This window comes from Anneissia japonica, unplaced genomic scaffold (assembly GCF_011630105.1).
Source record: "Anneissia japonica isolate Jap-2015-1 unplaced genomic scaffold, ASM1163010v1 scaffold287844_len763494_cov143, whole genome shotgun sequence".
In the NCBI taxonomy this organism is placed as follows: domain Eukaryota; kingdom Metazoa; phylum Echinodermata; class Crinoidea; order Comatulida; family Comatulidae; genus Anneissia; species Anneissia japonica.
The window spans coordinates 560,230-582,928 of NW_022739814.1; the positions used below are offsets into that span (position 1 = coordinate 560,230).

Here is a 22,699-nt window from a genome sequence, read left to right on the forward strand (position 1 = left end):
ATCGGTTATCCTTTCTCGGCGCTTCATCCTCCTCCTAGGCTATTTTTGGCGTGTCGCATGTCCTCGATCCCAGAGAAATGAAAAATGTCGAGCGCCCAAACTTTTGTGATGACGTCGTGCCAAAGTAATAAACTACGGAGCACGCGATTGGTCAAATAGCTTAGGCAACAAACCTCTCATTAATATTCATTTTGAAGTCTTGCTGGTTACGTCATTCAGCTGGCTGCAGCTTTGTTTTGATTTCTACGATCGGACTACGAACGATAGCGACAAATAAACAGTGCCAAAAATGCTCCTATTTTGTAATAAATTGCACTATTTTGGAAACGAGGGATCGTTTTGGGTGCAGGTCAACTCGGCCACAAGTCAACTCGGCCACAAGTCAACTCGGCCACAAGTCAACTCGGCCACAAGTCAACTCGGCCACAAGTCAACTCGGCCACAAATCAACTCGGCCACAAAAATTTCGGCTTCTGCCAACTCGGCCACAAGTCAACTCGGCCACAAGTCAACTCGGCCACAAGTCAACTCGGCCACACGTCAACTCGGCCACAAGTTATTTAATGTAAATCTAAGTTTTTGCATCCTTTTTCTTCAATATATTATTGAAATAAAGTACACAATATGTTTTAGTAAAACAGGACCACCACACTACCAAAAGAGATTTGATTGCTATTGCCTATGAATTAAAAGGAGTTATTTATTAATGTGTTCGTCTTCTGTTTACTCACAACATTCTACTTCAACAATAATATTAAACAACAATAACGACAATAAATTAGTAATATTTACATTAATAATACTAATTAGTCATTATGACGATAATAAATGTGATAATAACAACAACAACATTAATAGTAATATTTATTTTAACAAATAGTAATAATACTAGTATGGTATTATAATAACGATATTTAAATATCAATTTTAATAACTAATTAGTGATAATAACGATATTGAAGGTGATAATAGCAATAACACAATAACAAATTAAAGATAATGTTTATTTTTATAATAATAGTAATACTAATTAGTAATAATAATAATAATGATACTTATAATACTAGGCCTACTTAGTAATAATAGGGTAATAATATCGATAATAAAGATGACAACAACAATAATATTAATAATAATAATATGAGAAAAATAATAATAATATGAGAAAAATACTAATAATAAATTTCACTATTTTGAAAACGGGGGATCGTTTTCTGGTTAAGGGGGTTCGCTGGCAAAAGGGGGGTTCGCTGAAAAAAGGGGGTTCGCCCGAACCCCTAAAAACCCCCCTGGCTACGGGCCTGAAATTCATGTTTCATGCACGATAGGAAGTACTAAACATCACTATCATTAATCTGGCTCTCACTGTTTTACGACAATACACCTACCTTTACCCTGAAGTTTAACGCGTTGACTGAGAGACCCTTTTTTGAGGTTCCTTCCCATGTGCCAAAACAAGTTTACTGTACATGTACAAACATACTTTTTTTTAAAAATTTTATCTAATCACATATTATCAAAATGATGTGTCTAACAAATTAGCAGGAAAATATTAGGGGGCGAGTAATCTCGTCGACGGCACTGTAATTAGCATTTTTTATTGACTATGCCAAGCGCGAGTTATCTCGTCCGCTTTTTTGCATGGGTTGGTATGTTGAAAGGGCGCCCCCACTTGTGCCGCTCGAGTGTACTACTGGTAACATAACACAACAATGTACAATGTCATTTGTAGGTTATTGTCTAGGTTTATTTTCCCCAAACTACCAGCCGTTGAGTTTGTGTTTCTACAATGTATAACAAAGAAGTTAAAAACGCTAGAATGTGACCCTGATTTTGATGAGTATACTCGTCCCTGGCACTCTCAGCAAAACCCAGTGGGCGAGTATACTCTTCGCTGGCAGCCAACGTGCTAATAATATTAATCTGGCTTATATAGACCTATAAAAGCAAACTAACAAAACTGCTTTACCTAGGTATATCTGATTTCTATAGTAGTGTCCAAGGGTAGAGTATGATGTGCAAACTTATTGACAGGAGAGACAGTATAAGTACTAAGTGTAATGTGCATCTGACATATCACTGCCACAGAAAGCAGGTCAAAATAAATATTAAGTTGCATTTGATTGGAAAGCTAATATCGTATTTGATCTACTACATAGTTCATTACTTCAATGGCAACCTGCAGTTTAAAATGAACATTTTCAATACAGTAAATGAAAAAAAACATAAATAAAAAAAAACATGGCATGTGGTAATTTTTTTGAATTCCGGAAGATATAGGAAATGATTTTCATGCAACGTTGAAAACATCTATCTGCAATTTACCTAACTACACATTTTACTTCGCAATGTACTGTAGAATAAGATGATAAACTCTTCAGAGAGGGTGAGGCATCCTGAAATGAACATGGCTTCAATGCTTATTAACATCTCACATTAGAAACATTGCCATACATTGTATGAGATGTTTGTTGTATGAGCTGTTTGCTTACAAGATGTTTCCGTGAAAGATTGAAAAAAAAACAGATGATACTATAGGGTAGATGTACAAACATGTCTTTCTCTTTAACTATGCATTCTAGATTAGTTTGCTTTCAATTTTTGTTTGCAAATTCTGAGTGTGCGAATGCAATAAACACGATCAATTAATGAGATCTTCTGTATATGACAGCAATAAAATCTGATGCTAACTTTCAATGTTATTTATTACAGGCTTTTATTGGCAGTGAATGCCACTAGCTTGCTTCATCAGGTGTTTCGGATTTATATGAATTTGTTGCATACCGCCCTACAAATCCCTTAACTTTAGATGTTCACACACTTAACAGTTAACGTTAGCATTATCTAGGTAGATACAGATCCAAGGTCACGTTTCCATTCAGACATAAAATTATCGTTATAGATAGCTCAAAATGTTGACGTCATTTTTAATAAAAAAACGAGTGTTGTCGGAGAGAGAGGTTTGAGTCTTCTTACAGACCGCGTAAAAACAAAATAACTAAACGTTCTGCAATTGTGTTGTTCCATAGATTTTCATGAAAGGAAGAACATACAGTTATCCTTCCGATTTTAACGCTTATTTTTTCCGAAGTATGTGGATAAATTTTATGTACCATTGAAAGTTATCTTACCTTTGGTCTATAAATACCATACTTACTATAATAGTCTGCAGAAGGCCATAGTAAACATGCTTTATACCAGCCAAAAATTGCAAAGAAATGAATACAAAAGAACAATAAAAATACATGCAAGGACAGAAACATCGATTTTTAGTGAAATAAAACAGGAAGGAAACAGGAAAAAACATTCACTACTGCAAATTGGAAATGCTAGAATCTGATTTGTTGTAAGAACGAGGTCAATTTGCTAATCGTTAGCACCCACGATTCATTAATCGATTCGGCTTATACAGATGGGCCTCTCTTGATTGGGCGTACACTACTCACGGCGTGCTAACAGAAAGCTAATGTTATGGTTGCGAAAACAACCACCCACTGTTAAGGTAAGAAATATATGGCTAGGAAAGGCAATACGATTGTTTAAAATAGTGTTTACTTTATCCTAGCATTCTCCAAGGATTGTATGCTTTGAAATTTATGTGATCCTTCATAAACCTTAGCTAACTCTAACATCTCAGCGTAGTTCACGGGTCAAAGACCGTCATGCATTTAACTAACCATGCTGTAGATATACAGGGGCATAGGCCTAACATTTGTCGAAAAATCTCAATGTTTGCATTCAGTATCCTTTAAATCATTAGCAAACCATTACTTAAAGGCAAATTCTCAAGTTTAATTTCCAATCAATTTAGTATACTGTAGTTTACTAGGAATTATGATGATCTTTTATAGCTCAATAAACAAGGGACGGCCACAATATCAATCATCATGTAAAACACCGCTGTGTCAGTCGATTGTTTATATCTAACACCCAAGTTAGGTCACATGACGCCATCGCCGAATCTGTCTATTGGAGTAGTACAGGCAATTTTTAAGATAAACTCTCACTTCCTCCATGCACTGTGGAGCTATAATAAAACTTGTATTGCTCTCAATGTTTACACCTACAGTAGACAATCACCTTTATACAGTAGGCCTAATTCATCTGAACCTTTGAAGTCTAATAACCACACAAATAATAAATTACAAAACAATCAACAATATTGAATTGTGAAGTAGACCTCTTATTAGGGAACACCATTTGAACTAATTACAAATTTTTCTGTGTATCATTGAGAGGCTGAATATGGGTTGGCCATTATGTTGAAAAGATAGGCCAGGTTTACCTTGCGTTGAGGCCAAAAAAGCTGCCTAAAATGGGTGTCACAAAGGAAGGGTAAAAGTCCTGCAGATAAACATTAAAATGCCCTGTAACCAGAACACCTCAAAGTATTAAAACAGAACATCAATTTCAAATGGATTTGTTTAATTTAGAATATCTCTCAAATAAAAAAAATATAATTTTCATATTTTCTTTTAGATAAATTCATTTTATCAAATTTATTTGATAATATTTTTAATCATAATGAGCAACTGAATTTTGAAATTAAAATAATTCTTTATTTGTCCTTATTCAATTTGGAAATTTAGACTAGCCCCCTTGGAATCCCTGGAAGCTGCAGTGCAGTGCAGCACCATCCGACCATACTACAACATGGATTCGCTACATGTTTCAATCTAACTACATTTCGTCTATCTGCAACTCGGTTATTTCCATCTTTGTAGAATTCGTTCCCCTAGGCCCTATCTTACGTCATCAGCTACTGCCACATTAGTACATATTACATCTAAGATTGATTTTTGTAACTCGCTTCCTTTTGATTTGTCTTCGGGTAATCTTACTGTAGGCGTATTCAACTTCTTCAGAACTCTGCCACCCGTGTTATCACTATGACTAGGAAATTTTCTCGTATCACCCCGATTCTAAAAAACCTCCATTGGCTTCCTGGCAGCCAAAGACTAAGTTTAAGATCCTTTTTCTCACATTCAAATCCATCAGTGGCCTTGCGCCTTCGTATCTTTCCTCACTTGTTTATCTCCACATTGCTTATCGGCCAACCCGTTCTTCTTGTAATGCTTCATGTTCCACATGTTAGACATGTACGTACTGGTGAGCGATCTTTCTTTTTCTCAGCTCCTTCACTTTGGAATTCGCTGCCTGCTAATCTTCGTAATATCACTTGCCCTCAGTTTATCTTTTTCTCCTAGCGCCGGTGGCAAGTTAAAAAAGCAACTTTAATAGGCGCTTTGTATAGTTTTATTGCATTATTAATTAGTATTATAACACTGAATGTGAGAGTGATCAAACGCCAAACAAAACCAGACGCTGACTGGGTTTGATCGGTGTTTTCGGCACAAGAAGGAGAAACAATACCTCCCAGCCAACTTGCTCAGCCCAAAGTATTTAGCATTAAACATCTTTAAAAAAAAAAAAAAAACCCGGATAGACTTTGTGTATTCTCATCATATAATTTATGGCATGACCTGATTGAAATGTAAGTTAGATCTTCCTCGGGATGTCTTGGAGCGATCAGTACATGAAAAATGACACGTGATGTACATTTATCTTTACTGACGCTTACTTGGCGTCGTCTTCATCAATTAATCTTGCTGTAGTATTTGTCTACATGCTCATGGACAAAATACAGTAAGCATACCGTAAGCCAACATTTTGGAAATGGAAAGCATTTCGGCTTTATTGTATGCCATCAGATTAAGGACTAAGTAAGTTGCAAAAAAGAAAAACTGCCCTTGAATTTAAGTTCATGTTTAGTTTCGTTAAAAGACAAGCTTTATATTTCAGTAAAGAAATGTAAATTTTGGAAAATGCAGGAGTACGAATATTGATAAAAGGTGGTAACAAAGATTTAAGATTAAGTTGGCTTGAATGAGGAAAGGCAGGTATATAAATATTATTTTTATTTACATTATTTATTAAATATACATTTTCTAACAATTGCGCTACAGAGTATGGTATTTTTTGCTATTGATTTTTTCATACCCTTTGTCCTGAACAATATGATTTTTTGTTGGCAATTTTTATAATTTTTATTATTTTGATCCCTTGTCCTTTCTTTATGTCATCTTTCTGCATTTCTATTTATTCCTCAGTTCTGTACATGAATACAAAAATTGACAGCCCCTCTTGTATTAAATTATTAATCATCATAAAATTATTCATATATTTTCTTTTGAACCAGTTTAATAGCCACTCGCATTTGAATTATAATGATAATGTACAGTAGTTTTATATAGTGATGTATCCATCACATCAGATGCTCAGGGCACTTGCCATGTGGACCAGGAAATTGATCGATGACTTTTTTCGCCTCTAAGGGTCCCTTCGTGTTTGTGCTACCCGTTAACCCGGTACCGGCAACTCTCGTCATCTACCACAAGGGCTGTGGTGGAATTAAGTTCTTGGTGTGCCTGTAATGCGCACAGGCAACTTCTGTACACATACGCAAATTAGCTAGACATCCATCTGGCAGCGGTATACTTACATTGGCCTAAAGTCACACATTAAAATTACTCGCTAGCAGGTGACACCGCAGTAAAAATATACTGACTGATACAAAAACCGTTTTATTGAAAATTAAGGATGCACTTTAGAAAATGAGAGGAAAAATGTAAAAAAATTATTTCAAGTACTTTTTTTTTTTATCAGTTTGGCTTTTTGCTTCCCTACTGGTTCAACATTTTTCCTCCCTGCTGGTTCAACATTTTGCCTGAAATTTGTCAGAATTCTTTAAACTATAGAAATTTTACATTTCCTGGTTTGTTTATGTTCACGCCATTCATGTACAAATCATCTATGTTATAACACAAAGTTTTTCTATAATATCCAGTTTAAGAACAAAAAAAAATTATTGTAAATTTAATATGAGTGATGGTTTTTTACACCTTTGATGCCAGGGATGCGAGTTCACGTCCGAAAGGGTTCACTCTTGCTGCCAAGGACGCGAGTTCACATCCACATCTGTCTAAACATACCACTATATTGCACGTAAACTCACTGGCAGAAATTGCCAGAACGTGAACTCTCGCACTGGAAGTTCAAGGAAGAATGATCTAAAAATAAATACTGTGTGTTTTTTCATGTCGCGTTACGACCAACTCAGATAGCGTCGTACGATGCAGCCAGAGGCGGTTTGTTGTCATGTCGGGTCTGTGAGTTAAACGCATATGCGATGGTTTGCGTCTGGGGCAGTCGTGTCGCAGAATATTAAACATACATTTTAATATTTCTCATGACTGTCTACGACGATGAATCGTGTCGGGCTGGGTCATACGACGCTGTCTGAGTTGGCCTTTACAGTTGATGGGAATGATTTTCATTATGATGATGCTCTTTATGCCTTGTCATTACAATCACACTCGCAATCTATCTTTTTGAGTTATACTGTAGGGCATGTGATTTGAAGGAATTCTCACTAATTGCGATTAAGATTGGTGCGGATGCTAGTGGCAATACATTTTTTGAAAATGTTGCTGCTGTTAATGCTGTTAATGAAAACAGCCAATCTAATTATGTGATAGCTTCACTCACTGTACACACGATTAATATAACTTACAAATTTCTGTCAAATAAATGCCTTGGAAATTCCCTCTTTTAATTGTCTGTATTGCTGTATGTGGTAGGATTCTGCATCCCCTCTATGTTGTTGTCTGCAATGTTTTAGTCTGTGTGATGATGTCTTGTGTTGAAAGGGTACAATATAAATTGATTGATTTTGTGTCATATTTCACCAGCCTCTTCAGGGATGATCTTATCATTCCTTATAAGGAGAACAGTTTTAGAAATTTGTTTCTGGTTGGAGTTGAGTCATAGCTAATAAAAAGAATCAATGGCTATACAAATTGAAAAGTGACTAGGGATGTTTTTTTATTTTGTTAATACTGCCAAGCTATTATTTATCTTTTAATTTATAATATTTTTTAATTTTCTAGACCAGAATTCACACAAAACCATGTAAGGAAATCAGGTGAATGATAATGATAATAATTTTTGGCACATCCATTTAAGTATGGCATGAAATCTGAATATGGCTTTATAGTATCAAGTACAGTATCAGTCATTGTCTGGAAATCTATTAAGCACCGTATACTATAATAAACACAACCATAAAGTGAGCACACACCACCACAACACTGGTGGCACCAGTTGAGAGGGGGGTGGGCTGGTTGCCCCGTCTGGGAGAAAAAACAATTCATCAGGAAGAAGAAAAAATTACATTTTTTTACATAGACTCTAACATCGATTGAGGTAGTCTTTGAAACCCTTAAATTGTCATAATTTCAAGGGGCCACCACTGAACGAGCCGTATAGAACTATGTACAACACAAGGTTCCATATTAACAGTTTTTGAATATATGCCCAATTTTCCAAGTAATGAGTCGTTCCTGAATATGTGCCCCTTTGAATCCTTCAAGAATGTTTTCAGCATTGTTTGCATTTATTGGGTCATTAAAGATATAAACAAATTTTAAAGTTAACAACAAATCATTTCAAAGCTAATAAAATGCATAATAATAATAATAATAATAATAATAATATTAATAATAATAATAATAATAATAATACAGGAATTTATACCACACCACCTGCCAAGGAATACAAGGTGAAATAAAAATAAATAAAAAATAGATAGAAAAAAGTAAAATCATTTCAAATCTAATAATAAAACACATAAATACTATTCAAAATGTATTCAATGCAAAAAATATTACGAGATAAGATGTTGAGTGTGAATTTTGGATTGAATTTTGCATTACATATTGTTGTGATATTGAGTGGTTTTCTACATGTATTGTAATTAACTTCAATATGATTTCATCTCCCAAGTGTGGTGATCGTTGGCAATAGTATAAACTGGGAAGAAAGCTTCAAAGTTCATTAACGCTATGGTTTAATCCTTATAACAGAATACTGTATAATTTATGTAATAAATTATTTGTTCCTGTTAATTACTAACAACATAATGTTTGAATCAACATTTAATGATTCTTTCATTGAATGTAGATTTTGTTTTTGAGAAGATATTTTTCCCACAAGAGTACCTACAACCTATTTTTTTGTGTTCAAATATTTTAATACTAATTTCAATGAGATACAATCAAAACAATCTGGATCCTACTGACTTGACAGTAAAAATTCTTACTAAAGCGAGTTTAGCAAACCCATCACCTGCCAATAATGATGATTTTGAATAAAAATAAAATTTGATTTTTGGCTAAATTAGCACATCTGCTGCCATGAAAAATAGAAATTTCAGAAAAAAAAATGCCACAGTTAAATCTTCCCAGTTTAAAAATATGAGTTATTTCTCCTTTATTATAGAAATTTGAAGCATTTGCATTTAAACATCCCATTACTAAACTACTATACATCCACCTGTATAACATTTTATTTTAATTTTCTCCTCCATCTAGATGTTTTTGTCAAAAATATTTGCTAAATAAGAAAACAAGATTTTTTTTAAATTTTTTTTCTGCCCTCCTCTGACAATCCAAAAAAAGTTCAGGAAACAAGGTATCCATAAAAAAAAGTCTTGTCTAACCAATTAATAAAATGAATGGTATTATTGTGTGCAGCATAGAAATGATATTTATATCTTGATCTGCTGTTTTAATGTGTAAGGAAATTGATAATACAAATAGGCAATTAAAATATTCAATTTTTTTTTCTTAATGATTTTTTCAATCAACATAGAAAGTATCAAACTACTGCATGCTGTAATACTGCATGCAAGGAATTTAAAATCATATGAAATGTACATTTTGTATTTGAATAAACCTGTCCATTAGGGAGATTACATACAAATACATGATTCAAATTGAAGTAGATCTGTGCTGGTTGAGTTGTTGGGAAAAGAAATGATGTAAAAACAGATAACTACAGAGAGTGAAAGATATATGGGAAGAAGGAAAATAAAAAGTAGTCGGAATGCAGTGAAGAAGAAGTTGTGAATAAGAGGAAGGAAAGTAGGGAAGGAAAAATGGGAGGAAATGGAAGGAAAGAAGAATGGGACAATGAAGGAAAGAGGGAAAAAAAAAAGAAAGTGTAAAAGAAGGAAGAATGTAAATCAAATATAAAGGGTAGGAATAAAAGGGAAGACATAGAGGAAGAAAATGGAAAGAAAAGTACATCTGGGCATATAGAAAACAAAAAAATTGGGGAGGGGAGGTCAGATGTGCCCTGGATCCCTCTAGGGTAGTTTTGTCTCCCGATCAACCCCCATTAGCCCTCTTTCAGACATCCCTGGAATCACCGCTATGGTGAAAAACGAGATTAAGGGGTGGGGAAAAATATTGTACACATCTGATTAATCATCCTCCACATTAATTTATAAATGTTATTATATTAGCCCGGTTCATGTCAAACTTTTATCTAGATATAGATCCACTTTAACTTGTTAAAAGTTCGATTATAGCTAGATAAAGGAATTAAGTCACTTAAGTTAAGCGACTTAACTTTACTAGAATAACGGTAAATTAACTTGCTAAACGGTAAAGTCGGCTTGGATTACAAGGACACGATTACGTAACGTAGGCATCTAAGCCAGCGTTGTTGTATTGTACCACCATTATCATCTTCTGGCTGGCAACAACGTACTCCAACAATGCTAACAACAGCATCAAAATACAGTAGTCTCATTAGTCTGGTTTTCAGAAATTATTTGTAATATTATGGGTAAAAACCCAGCAAACGTCCGTTTTACGAATAGTCGATATTACCAATGACCTTTGCCCTTTGCATCATTGACCAAGTAATAACGTTAAAAGTCCGATTGCATGCGTTTTTCAAAGTGATAATGTATATTTTTCTCAATAATAAAATCAGATTTGTTGTATTTATTTATTGACAATTCAATCTTTTCCATTTCTGCTACAATAGTCGCTATTAATTCAGTTTCAACAACACAATTTAGCGATTTAATAACTACAAAACAGGACAGAAATGTCCATAAAGTATACAGACGTTTTAATGAAAATTAAAACAATATTTTGTTAAATGGAAGAATGCTACCTAGCGATTAAAATAATTCGTTTTTTATCGAAGGTCAATTTAGCTTGGGCCTTGAGAATCGACTACTTCGATTGCGATAGAACACTCTGCTGCACTGTCGTTAGTGCGTACTGGTCGGCTACTGTAGGTTAGGTAGTGGAAACTCACACCTTCTCTACAGTAGTTTACAATTTTTTTGAACGAATACCATTTGGTACTAGAGGTTCGTAAAATACAGTAGATGTTTTATTAAACAAGCCTTTCCACCGTGTGACGTCGACGGCCTGAAACTGGCTGGATGATTATCTGGCTCTAACTTGGCATTGAGCGCAATTAGGGGATTATCGTATCATGTTTCAAGACAGGTATATCTAGATAAAGTTCGACGTGAACCATTCTATTCACATTTCTTTTTTTATCTTTCTAGGGAATAAAACACCCGGCATATTTTGGGTTTATCTGTCGGGAAAAAGGAAGTTACATGTGCTACGTTTTCAAGTGCCAGTCGGAGCCAGTAGTAAGTATACAATGGTCAATGTAATATCGTCAATTATCATTTATTTATCAATGGTACCTTTATAGGATGGCATATTTACAAATACAATACAATACAAAGAGTACAAATTGCAAGAATTCAAATAAAGAAAATTATTTAACAAAATTATATACAAAAATTGCAAAATCTTGACAGAATCCTTTCCAATTTTAATTACAAAATAATAAATAATAATAATAACACTGTATTTTTGATCCAATCCTGTAATGTTTTTACTTACATTCATTCTGTTTTTATTTCCTAATCTGCTTCTTGTTTTTGGAATCGTTTTGTACAGTTTGTAAACGTCTATTTTTAAAGTATTTTTGCTGTTATTTATTGGTACTGTTTAACTGTTATTTTTGGATTCTTAATGCTGTTAAGTTAATTTAAACTGTAATTCACAGGCAATTCAGTCTTGTTACTGCCATTAGTGATCTGAATGAATTGAATTGGATGGAATTGAAATGAAATGTCTAAATCAGGATTCCTTAAACAGTTAAATCAAATTAAAACAATCTTAATAAACACATTAAACTTGACAGAAAAGTAAATACAGTACAGGTCTCTGTCTGTAAAGATCACTCCAATTAAAGACCACCTCCAATTAAAAACCACTTTCCTGTGGTCCCTAATTCATGAATGTCTTTTATCTCTATTATTCTAGAGACTAAAGCCACAATCGCAAGGACTTATTTTGGTAAAACTAACCGACACGCTGGTTAGTTTAGTCATAAAAAGTCTTATGCGAACAACCTAGGAAGTTTTCCGGCCAGGAAAATTACTCGAGTCGATGGTTAGTTTCACCGAGTCAATTGTGCTCAGGAAAACAACTGGAGTGAATCTGACAGTCCAGATAGTCCAGATAGTCCAATGCGAACAGTGCGACTCGGTTAATCTTCCGGGGTCAGTGAAGTTGATGACATTTATCGCTCTCACAATTTCGCGCGACACGAACCTGTTTTGAATATTGTTTTGATTCTGCTTGTTGGTATTATTGTAACTAAATTTATATCATCGTTTCTACTTTCACTTGCCTGCATTATTACTATTGGAGCATGCCTGATTTGATTAAAATTGTGAAATTCATACTTGCAGTAGTAGTAGGCCTAGGTTTACCCTCGCGGACTGGAAACTTAACCGAGTCGAAAATCCAAGTGCGGACAGCCTTGCCATTTCACTGTCAGAATGTTAACCGGTGTCTCGGTAAAATCTTCCCCTTTTTAAAATCCAGTGCGACTGCGGCTTAACACTTCTAAAGACCATGGAAATTCGGGTCCCAAAAGTGCTACTTGATTGGAGGGAGAACTGTACAATGGTTTTTAATTACATTGTGCCTCTTTCCGATGAATGTTATCACAAATGATATTTGTACAAATGATTATTATTGCTGTTCTTACATGTATACATCATGCTGTAGTCACATATTGTGCACATATAAAAAAGTATTCAATTTTCTTTTGATATTTATTTTTTCAAACATAGGCAAACACATGCGCTATGGAACAACACGTGTGCTTGTTAGATGTGTGCGTATTCCTAGCCTGTTCCATTGTTCATCAAATTATTGTAATTTGGCCTAAATATACCATCAACCATTTCATTATGTTAAAGTAATTAAAATTTATTTTGTTTGTCATAGAAGTGGCAAAGACAAGCCAAACCAGTCATTCATCACAAATCCTGTTGCAGAAAAAATGAACAAAACAATGCTGGAATGTCAAATTTGTTTGAAATCTATTTCATTGGAACTAACCTTTATATACATATCATGCTATACGGTTATTTTCCCCATTTTCAATGTTAATCAACGATTTTTAATGACTTGGTAATTGTTTCTTCCTGAGAAATTCCCAAAATAAAAAACTAAAGGCTGATTTCTCAAATTTTCTGCTGTATGTTTAAACTCCTGTAAGTTTAAAAATGAATGTTGGATGTAAATGATTCTTTTACCATTTTGTAACTCTCATTTTACTGTTTAACTCTGTATTAATATTTAAATAAAAATCAATTTTTGCGACGAGTGACTGATTTAGCCTGTCTTTGCCACATATTTTTTCAAATTAATAACAAGAAAATGTCAATGAAAAATTAAATATCAAAAGAAAATTGAATGCTTTTTTATTATACAATATGAGACTACATCATGATGTGAACATGTAAGAACAGCAATAATAATCATTTATACAAATATCATCTGTGATAACATTCATTGTTAATAATTTGACAACCTATTAAACTGAACAAAGTCCTTCAAATTGATTTACCATTTTACAGTGTTGTTTTTTTACATACAAACTGTATTGAGCACAATTACATATCTGCATTTATAGTACTGCAAGAATAATTGCATGGGAAATGTGCCCATATTTTTCCTTCTTTATTATTTCTTTATTCTTAAATGTACCCAATTTGAGTGATTGTTTTAAAGGATGTAAGTTTATTACTGTAAATTACAGACTTACAAAGAATTCTTCTAAATTATGCCAAGCATCACCATTACAATTATGCTTACAACCATGTCTTTATTGAGTTGCTCTGTTTTTCACAAAAAAAAAAAGAATATGACGATGCTTTTACAACTTGACAGCATTTTCTATCAATTGTAGGGATCGGCCAATCAGAAGAAAATCTTCCAAGTATGTCTATGTCTAATTCTAATTCAAAGGCAGTCCTTGATTTAAAAAAAAAAAAATTCTTGAAGTTTTTAAAAAAGGCAACTGAGTTAACTTAAAATCACACTCTTTTATCCCGGGAAATCCTGGTACGTCAAATGGGAAATAAACTAGTGGGTGAGCTAATGCAAAAAAGTAGGGCTTATACTAGGGCAGATGCAGGGGTGCAGACGGTGCGATCTCATCTCCCTAATTGTATTAAGAAAAATAATTATTGTATTGTTGACATAAATTACCGGTAATATTTTTAAGGTATGAGAGTGCAATTTCCGGGTACCTAGAGGTCCTGAATCCGCCCCAGACGGTATACAGACTTATCATATCCATCACCCAATTACATTTCAAAATGGGCCCGTTCATTACCTGCAAAATGTTAGTAGCAATGCCGAAGCCAGTATTTTCAAACAGTACTGGACAATATCAGGGTGGACTCACTTTACTCGTAAATTCAAATAAAGTGGACCCATTTTCTTAAAAGTTGACCCATTTTGCGCAAAAATTTGAAAGTTCTGGGCCCATATTCATAAAAGTTTACCCATTTTAGCTAAATATGAGGAATATGGACCCATTTTTCAAAAAGTGGACTCATATCCATAAAACTGCATAATTTGGACCCATTTTTAATAATGTGGCCCCATTCTTTATGAACCCATTAGAAAAATTGTGTGCGAATGTATTAACTGTCCCATTAGCTGGCTACAGCATTGGTAATAGTGGGTTACATGTAGAGACTGAACAGCAGTGTGCACAGGAATAGGGTGCATCAAAACAAATTTTGGAAAATTTAAAATGGCAATGTTTTTGTTTAACTTGACAGGCTATTGTTTATTTTTTTAAATCTAGGTTGGTGAAATCTTGGTTACCTTGAAGCAGAGTTTCCAGGCAGCCATGAATAATATCAAGACGCACATTGTTTGTGAAAGTTGTCCGATGCACAAGCTCCACAAGTTGTCTCAGGAGCTAGATGGTAGGAAGTGTCAAGTATTTTTTTTTCTGTCTGTAGATTTCCTTCCCTAAACTGTCTTCACCATTCATTCAACTCCATTCATATGTTATTTTCTTTTTTGTTTTTGTGTTGTAACCTGCTTTTCACTGTCTGGCTGATTAAAACTTACACCAGGAGTGAATCCAGATATGTATGAAAAAGGGGGAGGGGTGCGAAAGGGGGCTAAAAGTGAGGCCGATCAAAATACCACCGCCCTAGTGGGTCCAGGGGCATTCCCCGTAAAATTGTTGTTTTCTAAACGCTCGAAAATAACCTCTGAGGCGTTTTTCTTTCTTTTTCTTTCCTTTCCAAAAGAGGGAGCCAGGGTCGGCTCAGCCCTTCCTAAGTCTGCCCCTCTACACCACATTTTCCTTTCCCCTGTCTTGGTTTTCCTTCTGTTTCTTCTTGTTTCTTTGTATCTTCCATAATTGACCTATAGTATTGCCAATATTCTGACTTTTGCTTTCCCTTTAAGGACCATATACAGTAGTCAAAGACGTCATTACCAGAATGTAGCTTGGTACAAACATTTCAAAAGGTCATAACTTAAAAACCTCTTGGAAATTGAAATTTTAAATTTATTCTTTTTACATATCAAGAAGGGGGATTGGAGGTGGGTGTCACAGGGGAAAATTTGGATTTACTTGACCCAAAATGACCTTTCACCCAAATTCACTCTTTATTTTTTCCAAGTTTATTGCTCCGGCACGCAGTGGTTAGACTCAATAAAAAAAATAATTAGTTTCTACCTTATCTATGTTGGAAAAGTGAAGGAGGTAGGCTTTTAATTTGTAATTATTGGTAAAGCCAAATTACCCTTGGGGTGTTTGCTGGTGCATTGATATTCAAAGTAAAATACATTACACGTAAACAATATCTACCATTTACTAAAAAAAAGAAAATAAAAATAAAAAATGTTATTTTTTTCAATACCATGTGTTGGTGAGGATGATAAAGTAAAATTTGTTTTTATTGGGCTTCAGCCTTGGATTTATAATCTTTTGAGTGAACCTCTTGCATTGTGCATTCAACATCAATTTGCTTTTTCTTGACAGAATATTATGTGTTATTTTCATAATTAATTCTTCCCCCCCCTCCCCTTATGTTCACAATAAATTGTTCGGTTTTTTATTTTCTTCAGATTTTGGGATATATTAACATTTCCTTCTGTGTAATTTATATATGTTACCTTTAAAGTATTTTTAATTTATCATCATAACTTATATTTTGTTATTTTATTTTTTCCAATCTTATCCATAGTCATTTTTTTTGTTAGTGCTACTAAATTATGAAATTGGTTTTTAGCGTGTTACAAACAAAATTAATGCTTTTAAAGAACCTAAAATAATTTTAAAGAAACATATCAAAATAACCAACTTTGATTGATTATATTTATAACTGCTTTTATTTTCAAGGTTTAATACCAGATGAAGTGCACTCTAGGCTGATGAAGAAACTAGAGAAAATAAGTGATGTAAATAACATTCCGATCCTCCAGAAATTGAAGGTATGTTGTAGTAATGCTATAGTATGTAAACCGTATTTCCTTGGTATTCCTCTTGAACACAAAATTGGGCCGATTTTGGGGGGTGGGCAATTCTCAGCATGAATGCCTAATTCAAAGACAATGTTGATTTTTTTTTTAGAGTGTTTGTAAAATTCAGCTAAGCTAGTCATGCAAATCATCCTCTTGGCTTTTGGCCGATGAAAGGCTGGTACATGAAATTGGGCTTAAAATAAGGGGTGGGCTTATTAGCTGAGATGGGCTTATACTCGAGAAACAGCGGTACTTTTAGTATCAGTATACTCAGTGTTATACAACCCATTTTTCTAAGACACAAAAAGCATATTTTACAAAAAAACTCAGTTGTAAAACATTCAAAAACAATATTCCTCTTGAACCTGGTTTTTTAAGTGAATATTTTTTATTCAGAAAATTTCTAGTAATGCCCTGCGCATCAATTTTTTGCTTTGCTGGTTTGGGGGTTGGGGGTTTCACCCTCCACTTTCCTTCGTAGATATGTCACTGATACATAGCTCTCTTTGGAAAAGAATTCTATACTGTTTGCAGCATTTTCAACATCAATTGTGCACATGGTACCTTAGCAAAGCATTGAAGAAGTAGTCCTCTTGCATTTTAAATAGTTTATATATTTCTGTTGTGCATTGGGAGACATTAATTCCCAACTTCGCATCTCTGAAGCAGAAACAAGGCACTCTCACCTCATATTTGTTGCTGTGACCAATGCCGAAGATAGGCAGTAACCCTGTAAAAAATATTCATTGCATTGTTGAGATCTTCAGAGCTGAGTCATGTGTTTGTAGTTGAAAGGAATCCTACCATTTATTACAGAATATATGTTGCATAATAATCATATCTGTAGTAGTAATTATGAATATACTTAAAGAGCTATTACAACAAAGCATGATTAGAGAGAACTTAGATCCTCTGAACTTGATTTTGGTCTCACCAGGTAACAGTGGTATTAGGAGTGACCTGTCTCTGTGAGAATTATATAATGGTGATTTTCAAAGTACAAAGAGCAGAGAATTTTTGTTGTTTTGCTTTGAATTATGTCATCTGCAAATATGTTCTTCCAATTGCCAATGTAGATGATAATAAAGATGTGGTTATATGGTATTTAAATATATAATAAAAATAATTTAGTATTCTATTTAATAATAGTTAATTTCATAAGTTTACTAGAAATTATATAATGTATTCTGATAATATAAAGTCAGTTATCCTACGGTGACCTGCCTTTCAAAAATTTATCGTTTTCTCTGAAATTGCGTAAGTTTATAGATTTACCACCTGGATAGACTGGCATTATTAATTGCTTCTATATTCTCCGAGATTTCCTAAGATTGAATGAATTATTATTAGCAATGAAATTGATAGAATTTCTCAACTAAGAAAATATCCATTACTGTGTAAAGAGGTGTATATTTTCATAGAAATCATAGAAATTACCATTATATTCTAAGATTACTATGTAAAACCTAAGAAATGGATCATCATAAAATTTAGTGGAATAGTACTTAGTAAACTACTGTAAGAAAGAGAAAGAAAAAATGAGAGGTCAAAGGACAAGGTAAAATTAATGGAAAATTTAATTTTTACCCTTGAGCATAAAAGAAAATAATAGAATCACCCATACACAGCTTGCATTGTTCGGTGTTTAGGAACAGGGCGGAAGTATACACTCATGGAGTGACTGCTCTAGTTAATAATGGTAATGATACATGGCACCCTATGAACATTATCTCAAAGTGGTTTTGAAAATTTCATATGAGAAATCAATAAAATCTAATATAAAATCTCTCATGGTACAATTACTAAACCAAAAAAAAAACTTCAAATATATTAAATATGGTAAAAAAATGGCCTAATTTATAAGGAAATGTTATATTGCAAAATGTAAAAGATTTCTTGACTAGAAATAATCAATGAGTATAATCGTGTCTGAAAGCTCGCCAATAGTAGTCGATAAGTAATTTCACAATTGTTACCCATTGTGATTGGGTGCTACAATCTTTATTACTCCCGATTACCCTGGAATCCGATCGCAACGGATTCCACAGGCACTGATTGGCTGAGGTCAAACAAAACAGGACGACCTATATCGTTGATAGTGATGTAAAGTATCAAAGTAAAAAGGTGTCTGAATGCTGTCGAAATTTGCGAATGGTTGCGAACAATTTGGATTACAACTGTTTACCACCGATTACATCGCAACCGGTCGCAATGCAAAGTCTAGTCTGAATAGGGTATTAGAGACAAAAAATGCAATTTTGTTTTGCATTTTCTTTTTAATTTGCATCTTTTCAATTTGATTGATTGGAAATTCATTCATGTTCGTTTTATGTTATTCTCAAGGTAAAATTCATGGAAAATTTATTTTTTACCCTTGAGCATAAAAGAAAATTAATAGAATCACCCATACACAGCTTGCATTGTTCGGTGTTTAGGAACAGGGCGGAAGTATACTCTCATGGAGTGACTGCTCTAGTTAATAATGGTAATGATACATGGCACCCTATGAACATTATCTCAAAGTGGTTTTGAAAATTTCATATGAGAAATCAATAAAATCTAATATAAAATCTCTCATGGTACAATTACTAAACCAAAAAAAAAACTTCAAATATATTAAATATGGTAAAAAAATGGCCTAATTTATAAGGAAATGTTATATTGCAAAATGTAAAAGATTTCTTGACTAGAAATAATCAATATGATAATGACTACAAGCAAGTCAAACCTTTTGTTATGTACAATTATAATTCCTCTGATAAAAAAAAAAACAATTAATAGGCCGAGATAAAGCCAGAATGCTGTGTACATCAGTGTATTATCATATAGAGCCACTACTTTTTCTTATTTGATAATGGAAATTGAGATTTTTTTTTATTATTATCAGCATCCTCTTTATCAACTTGCTCCTAAATTTAGAGAAATTCTTTTAGTACAGGACTGAAAATTAACCTCCAAGCCATTGTGGCCAGCATGGCCAGTAAGAAAAAAATGATACTGGCCCTTCCAATGTTATACTGGTCTTATTTCTTTTTTAAATTCCAAAATATAATTTTACTAAAAAAACAAAATCAATAAAACCAGCAAGATTAACATTGATTTGATAATTCAATATTTATTATGTTATAATTATACAGTACTACTACTATAAGTAAAATGTACAATTAATTATACAGAGGTCATCTCAGAGGTAAATGTCAATGGTGTTTGTAAATCATATAGAAACATTGTTGCAACCACTGTCTTCACTAAAATACTGCAAGATATTTCTTTTTTTTTTTCCCTGGAAATTAAAGGTCTTTTTTGTGAGCGGATCGCCAGCAACTGATACCCAAGAGATTTATTACCGGGCGACCACTAATTTTCAGCCCTGTTCAGTATTCCTACCAGTTGTGTATCAAGAGATGTGCAAGTTTGGGAGGGGGGAGGGAGATACTCATGCCCATTTCCCCAGTTTTCTCCATCTTTAAAAATGTTTGAAGCAAAAAAATCATGCTTAAGTAGTTAAAAATCACCTCAAATTACTTTATTTTGAGAGCTTGCGTCCCCCTCACAACTAATCACAAAGCCCTTCACCTTTGTGCACCAGTCAGAGCCTCCCCACCCCCATTTCAAGACTCCTAATATGCCACTGATTCCCCACTCACACTAGCTTCGCATTGCGATCGGTTGTAGCAATTGCGACACCCAATCGCACCCAATCGCAAAGTAAAATCGTGTCTGAAAGCTCGCCAATAGTAGTCGATAAGTAATTTCACAATTGTTACCCATTGCGATTGGGTGCTACAATCTTTATTACTCCCGATTACCATGGATTCCGATCGCAACGGATTCCACAGGCACTGATTGAAACAAAACAGGACGACCTATATCGTTGATAGTGATGTAAAGTATCAAAGTAAAAAGGTGTCTGAATGCTGTCGAAATTTGCGAATGGTTGCGAATAATTGTTTACCACCGATTACATCGCAACCGGTCGCAATGCAAAGTCTAGTCTGAATAGGGTATTAGAGACAAAAAATGCAATTTTGTTTTGCATTTTCTTTTTAATTTGCATCTTTTCAATTTGATTGATTGGAAATTCATTCATGTTCATTTTATGTTATTCTCAAAAACCATTTATAAAACATAAAAATTGGTCATAAATCATGCCCTGAAGGCCAAAATTTCTTGCGAGCTTAACAGTCTTCATGATAAAAGATATTTAAAAATGATTTAATTTGAATACCTAAAGTACTTCAAATTTAACTGAAAATGTATCTTTGTTGTAGCTAGAAGGATTTTAATGTCAGATCAACTATTATATTCCATTAGTTATTAATTTATCTTTTTACTTTTAAAATCGAATCTATTTAGCATTTTGAAAAAATTGCCCATAAATCTTGAAAAGTGACAAATCATATCAATATTAGTTTTTGAATCATATTAATATTAATGTTTGCATAGGACCTTTGAACTTCTCAAAGCAATTCATATTATTTTGATCCCTCATCATTAGGGTTAACAAATCATACGCAATGTCCAACCGCCACTGTTCCCTCGAGAGTATCTTCATTTGTGCATGATAATTTAATATTCAATATAGGCTGTGTTTATACTACACATATTCTATTGCTTGCGGGTCAATCTGGCAAACATCGGCGTTCATACTCATGGTTGTGAACCGCATGTTAAGTACAAATTTATGAAGTGCAAAGTGGAACGGAAGGTCAACTTGTGTGCTAGACTCAAGTGAGCTAGCAGGCTGAGATATTCCTTTAACATATACTGCAACTGTTTTGTCAAACAATATTTTATACAAATTTTCCCTAATGTGGTAATAATAGAGATGATTATGATTTTTTTTTTTAAACATTTTTTTTTATTTTATTGCATTGGATAAATGAAAAAATGCCAGTGATTTGAAGTACCTGTCAAGAACAAGTCTAACCAGTGGCTACTCTATGGTACATTTTTTTTTTTTGGGATGCTCAGCTAACCTATTGGGGTATGGGGGGAGCCTTGAGGTTTTTTGCCTGAGAAGTGGGAGGGTTTAGAAATGGTTGTGCCCTTCCCCATTTTTATCATATATGACAAAAATGACACAAGTTTAGTTATCAACAATAATATAAATAATGTATTATAGTTTATCCAGATCGCCAATCGATGGTAGGGTTAACCACTGCTTTTTTATAAAAAGGAGAATTTGCGTCTGTGGCAAACAGCTACTGTAGGCATGGACTTTACACGATTTTAGTTACGGTAGAGCACAACATAATCTGATTTTTCCTTTAAAAAAATCTTAACAGTGTTGTACGCACTTGAAGTTCACCGTAGTAGATCTTGGTGCCACCATGGAGAAAAAAAAAAAAAAATCCATTGCTGTGGAAAAACACATGGTCTACCACATCAGCATTTAAATGAGTAATGTCTTCTTGTGTGTTGAAATTTATCTGTTTTTTATAACTAAAAAGTACCTTGTTTGTATTTGTACGACCATGTATTTTCTCTTTGTAATAAATCCTAAGTGGAGAGTGTAGAGTTTCCAGCAGTAAAGATAGTCTCATATATACACAGAAGTGCCATTACATAGATCTTGGCTACTTAAATATGTATCACCTTCAATCCTTTGCATACAACAGTATACTCTAGACTTGCCTCAAAGGCCTGAGTGTGTGTGTGTGCTCTGTAATTTATAATGTGCGAACACAATTTATAAACTCTTTCACAAGATCTGGCACTACTGATGTGTTGGCACAATTAGCTATAGTATCAGTGCAGTCAAGGCAAGTGTATGATTATGAAGGATTTTGAGAGCATAGATGATAAATAACATGTCTGGGCTGCATTGGAGCATGATTGAACTCTAGAGAAATTACAATTTCAACAGGCAAATACAGTCTCAAATTTAATTGTAAACATGCAGGACTAAAAATTGCAAGATGAGCCGACCCAGCCTCCCCCATCCATTTGGATTAAAA

The 22,699-nt window shown here is 33.9% G+C and overlaps 1 protein-coding gene across 3 annotated transcripts in view; it reads left to right on the forward strand.

Annotated features, from left to right (window-relative positions):
* Positions 1–22,699, forward strand: part of LOC117118049 (TBC1 domain family member 1-like) — a 107,763-nt gene that overhangs the window by 26,544 nt on the left and 58,520 nt on the right. For all 3 annotated transcript variants that reach the window (XM_033262534.1, XM_033262536.1, XM_033262535.1), the window contains exons 3-5: positions 11,435–11,524; positions 15,061–15,184; positions 16,618–16,709. In XM_033262534.1, coding sequence (XP_033118425.1) covers positions 11,435–11,524; positions 15,061–15,184; positions 16,618–16,709 — 306 coding nt within the window. The remainder of the gene's footprint in view (positions 1–11,434; positions 11,525–15,060; positions 15,185–16,617; positions 16,710–22,699) is intronic.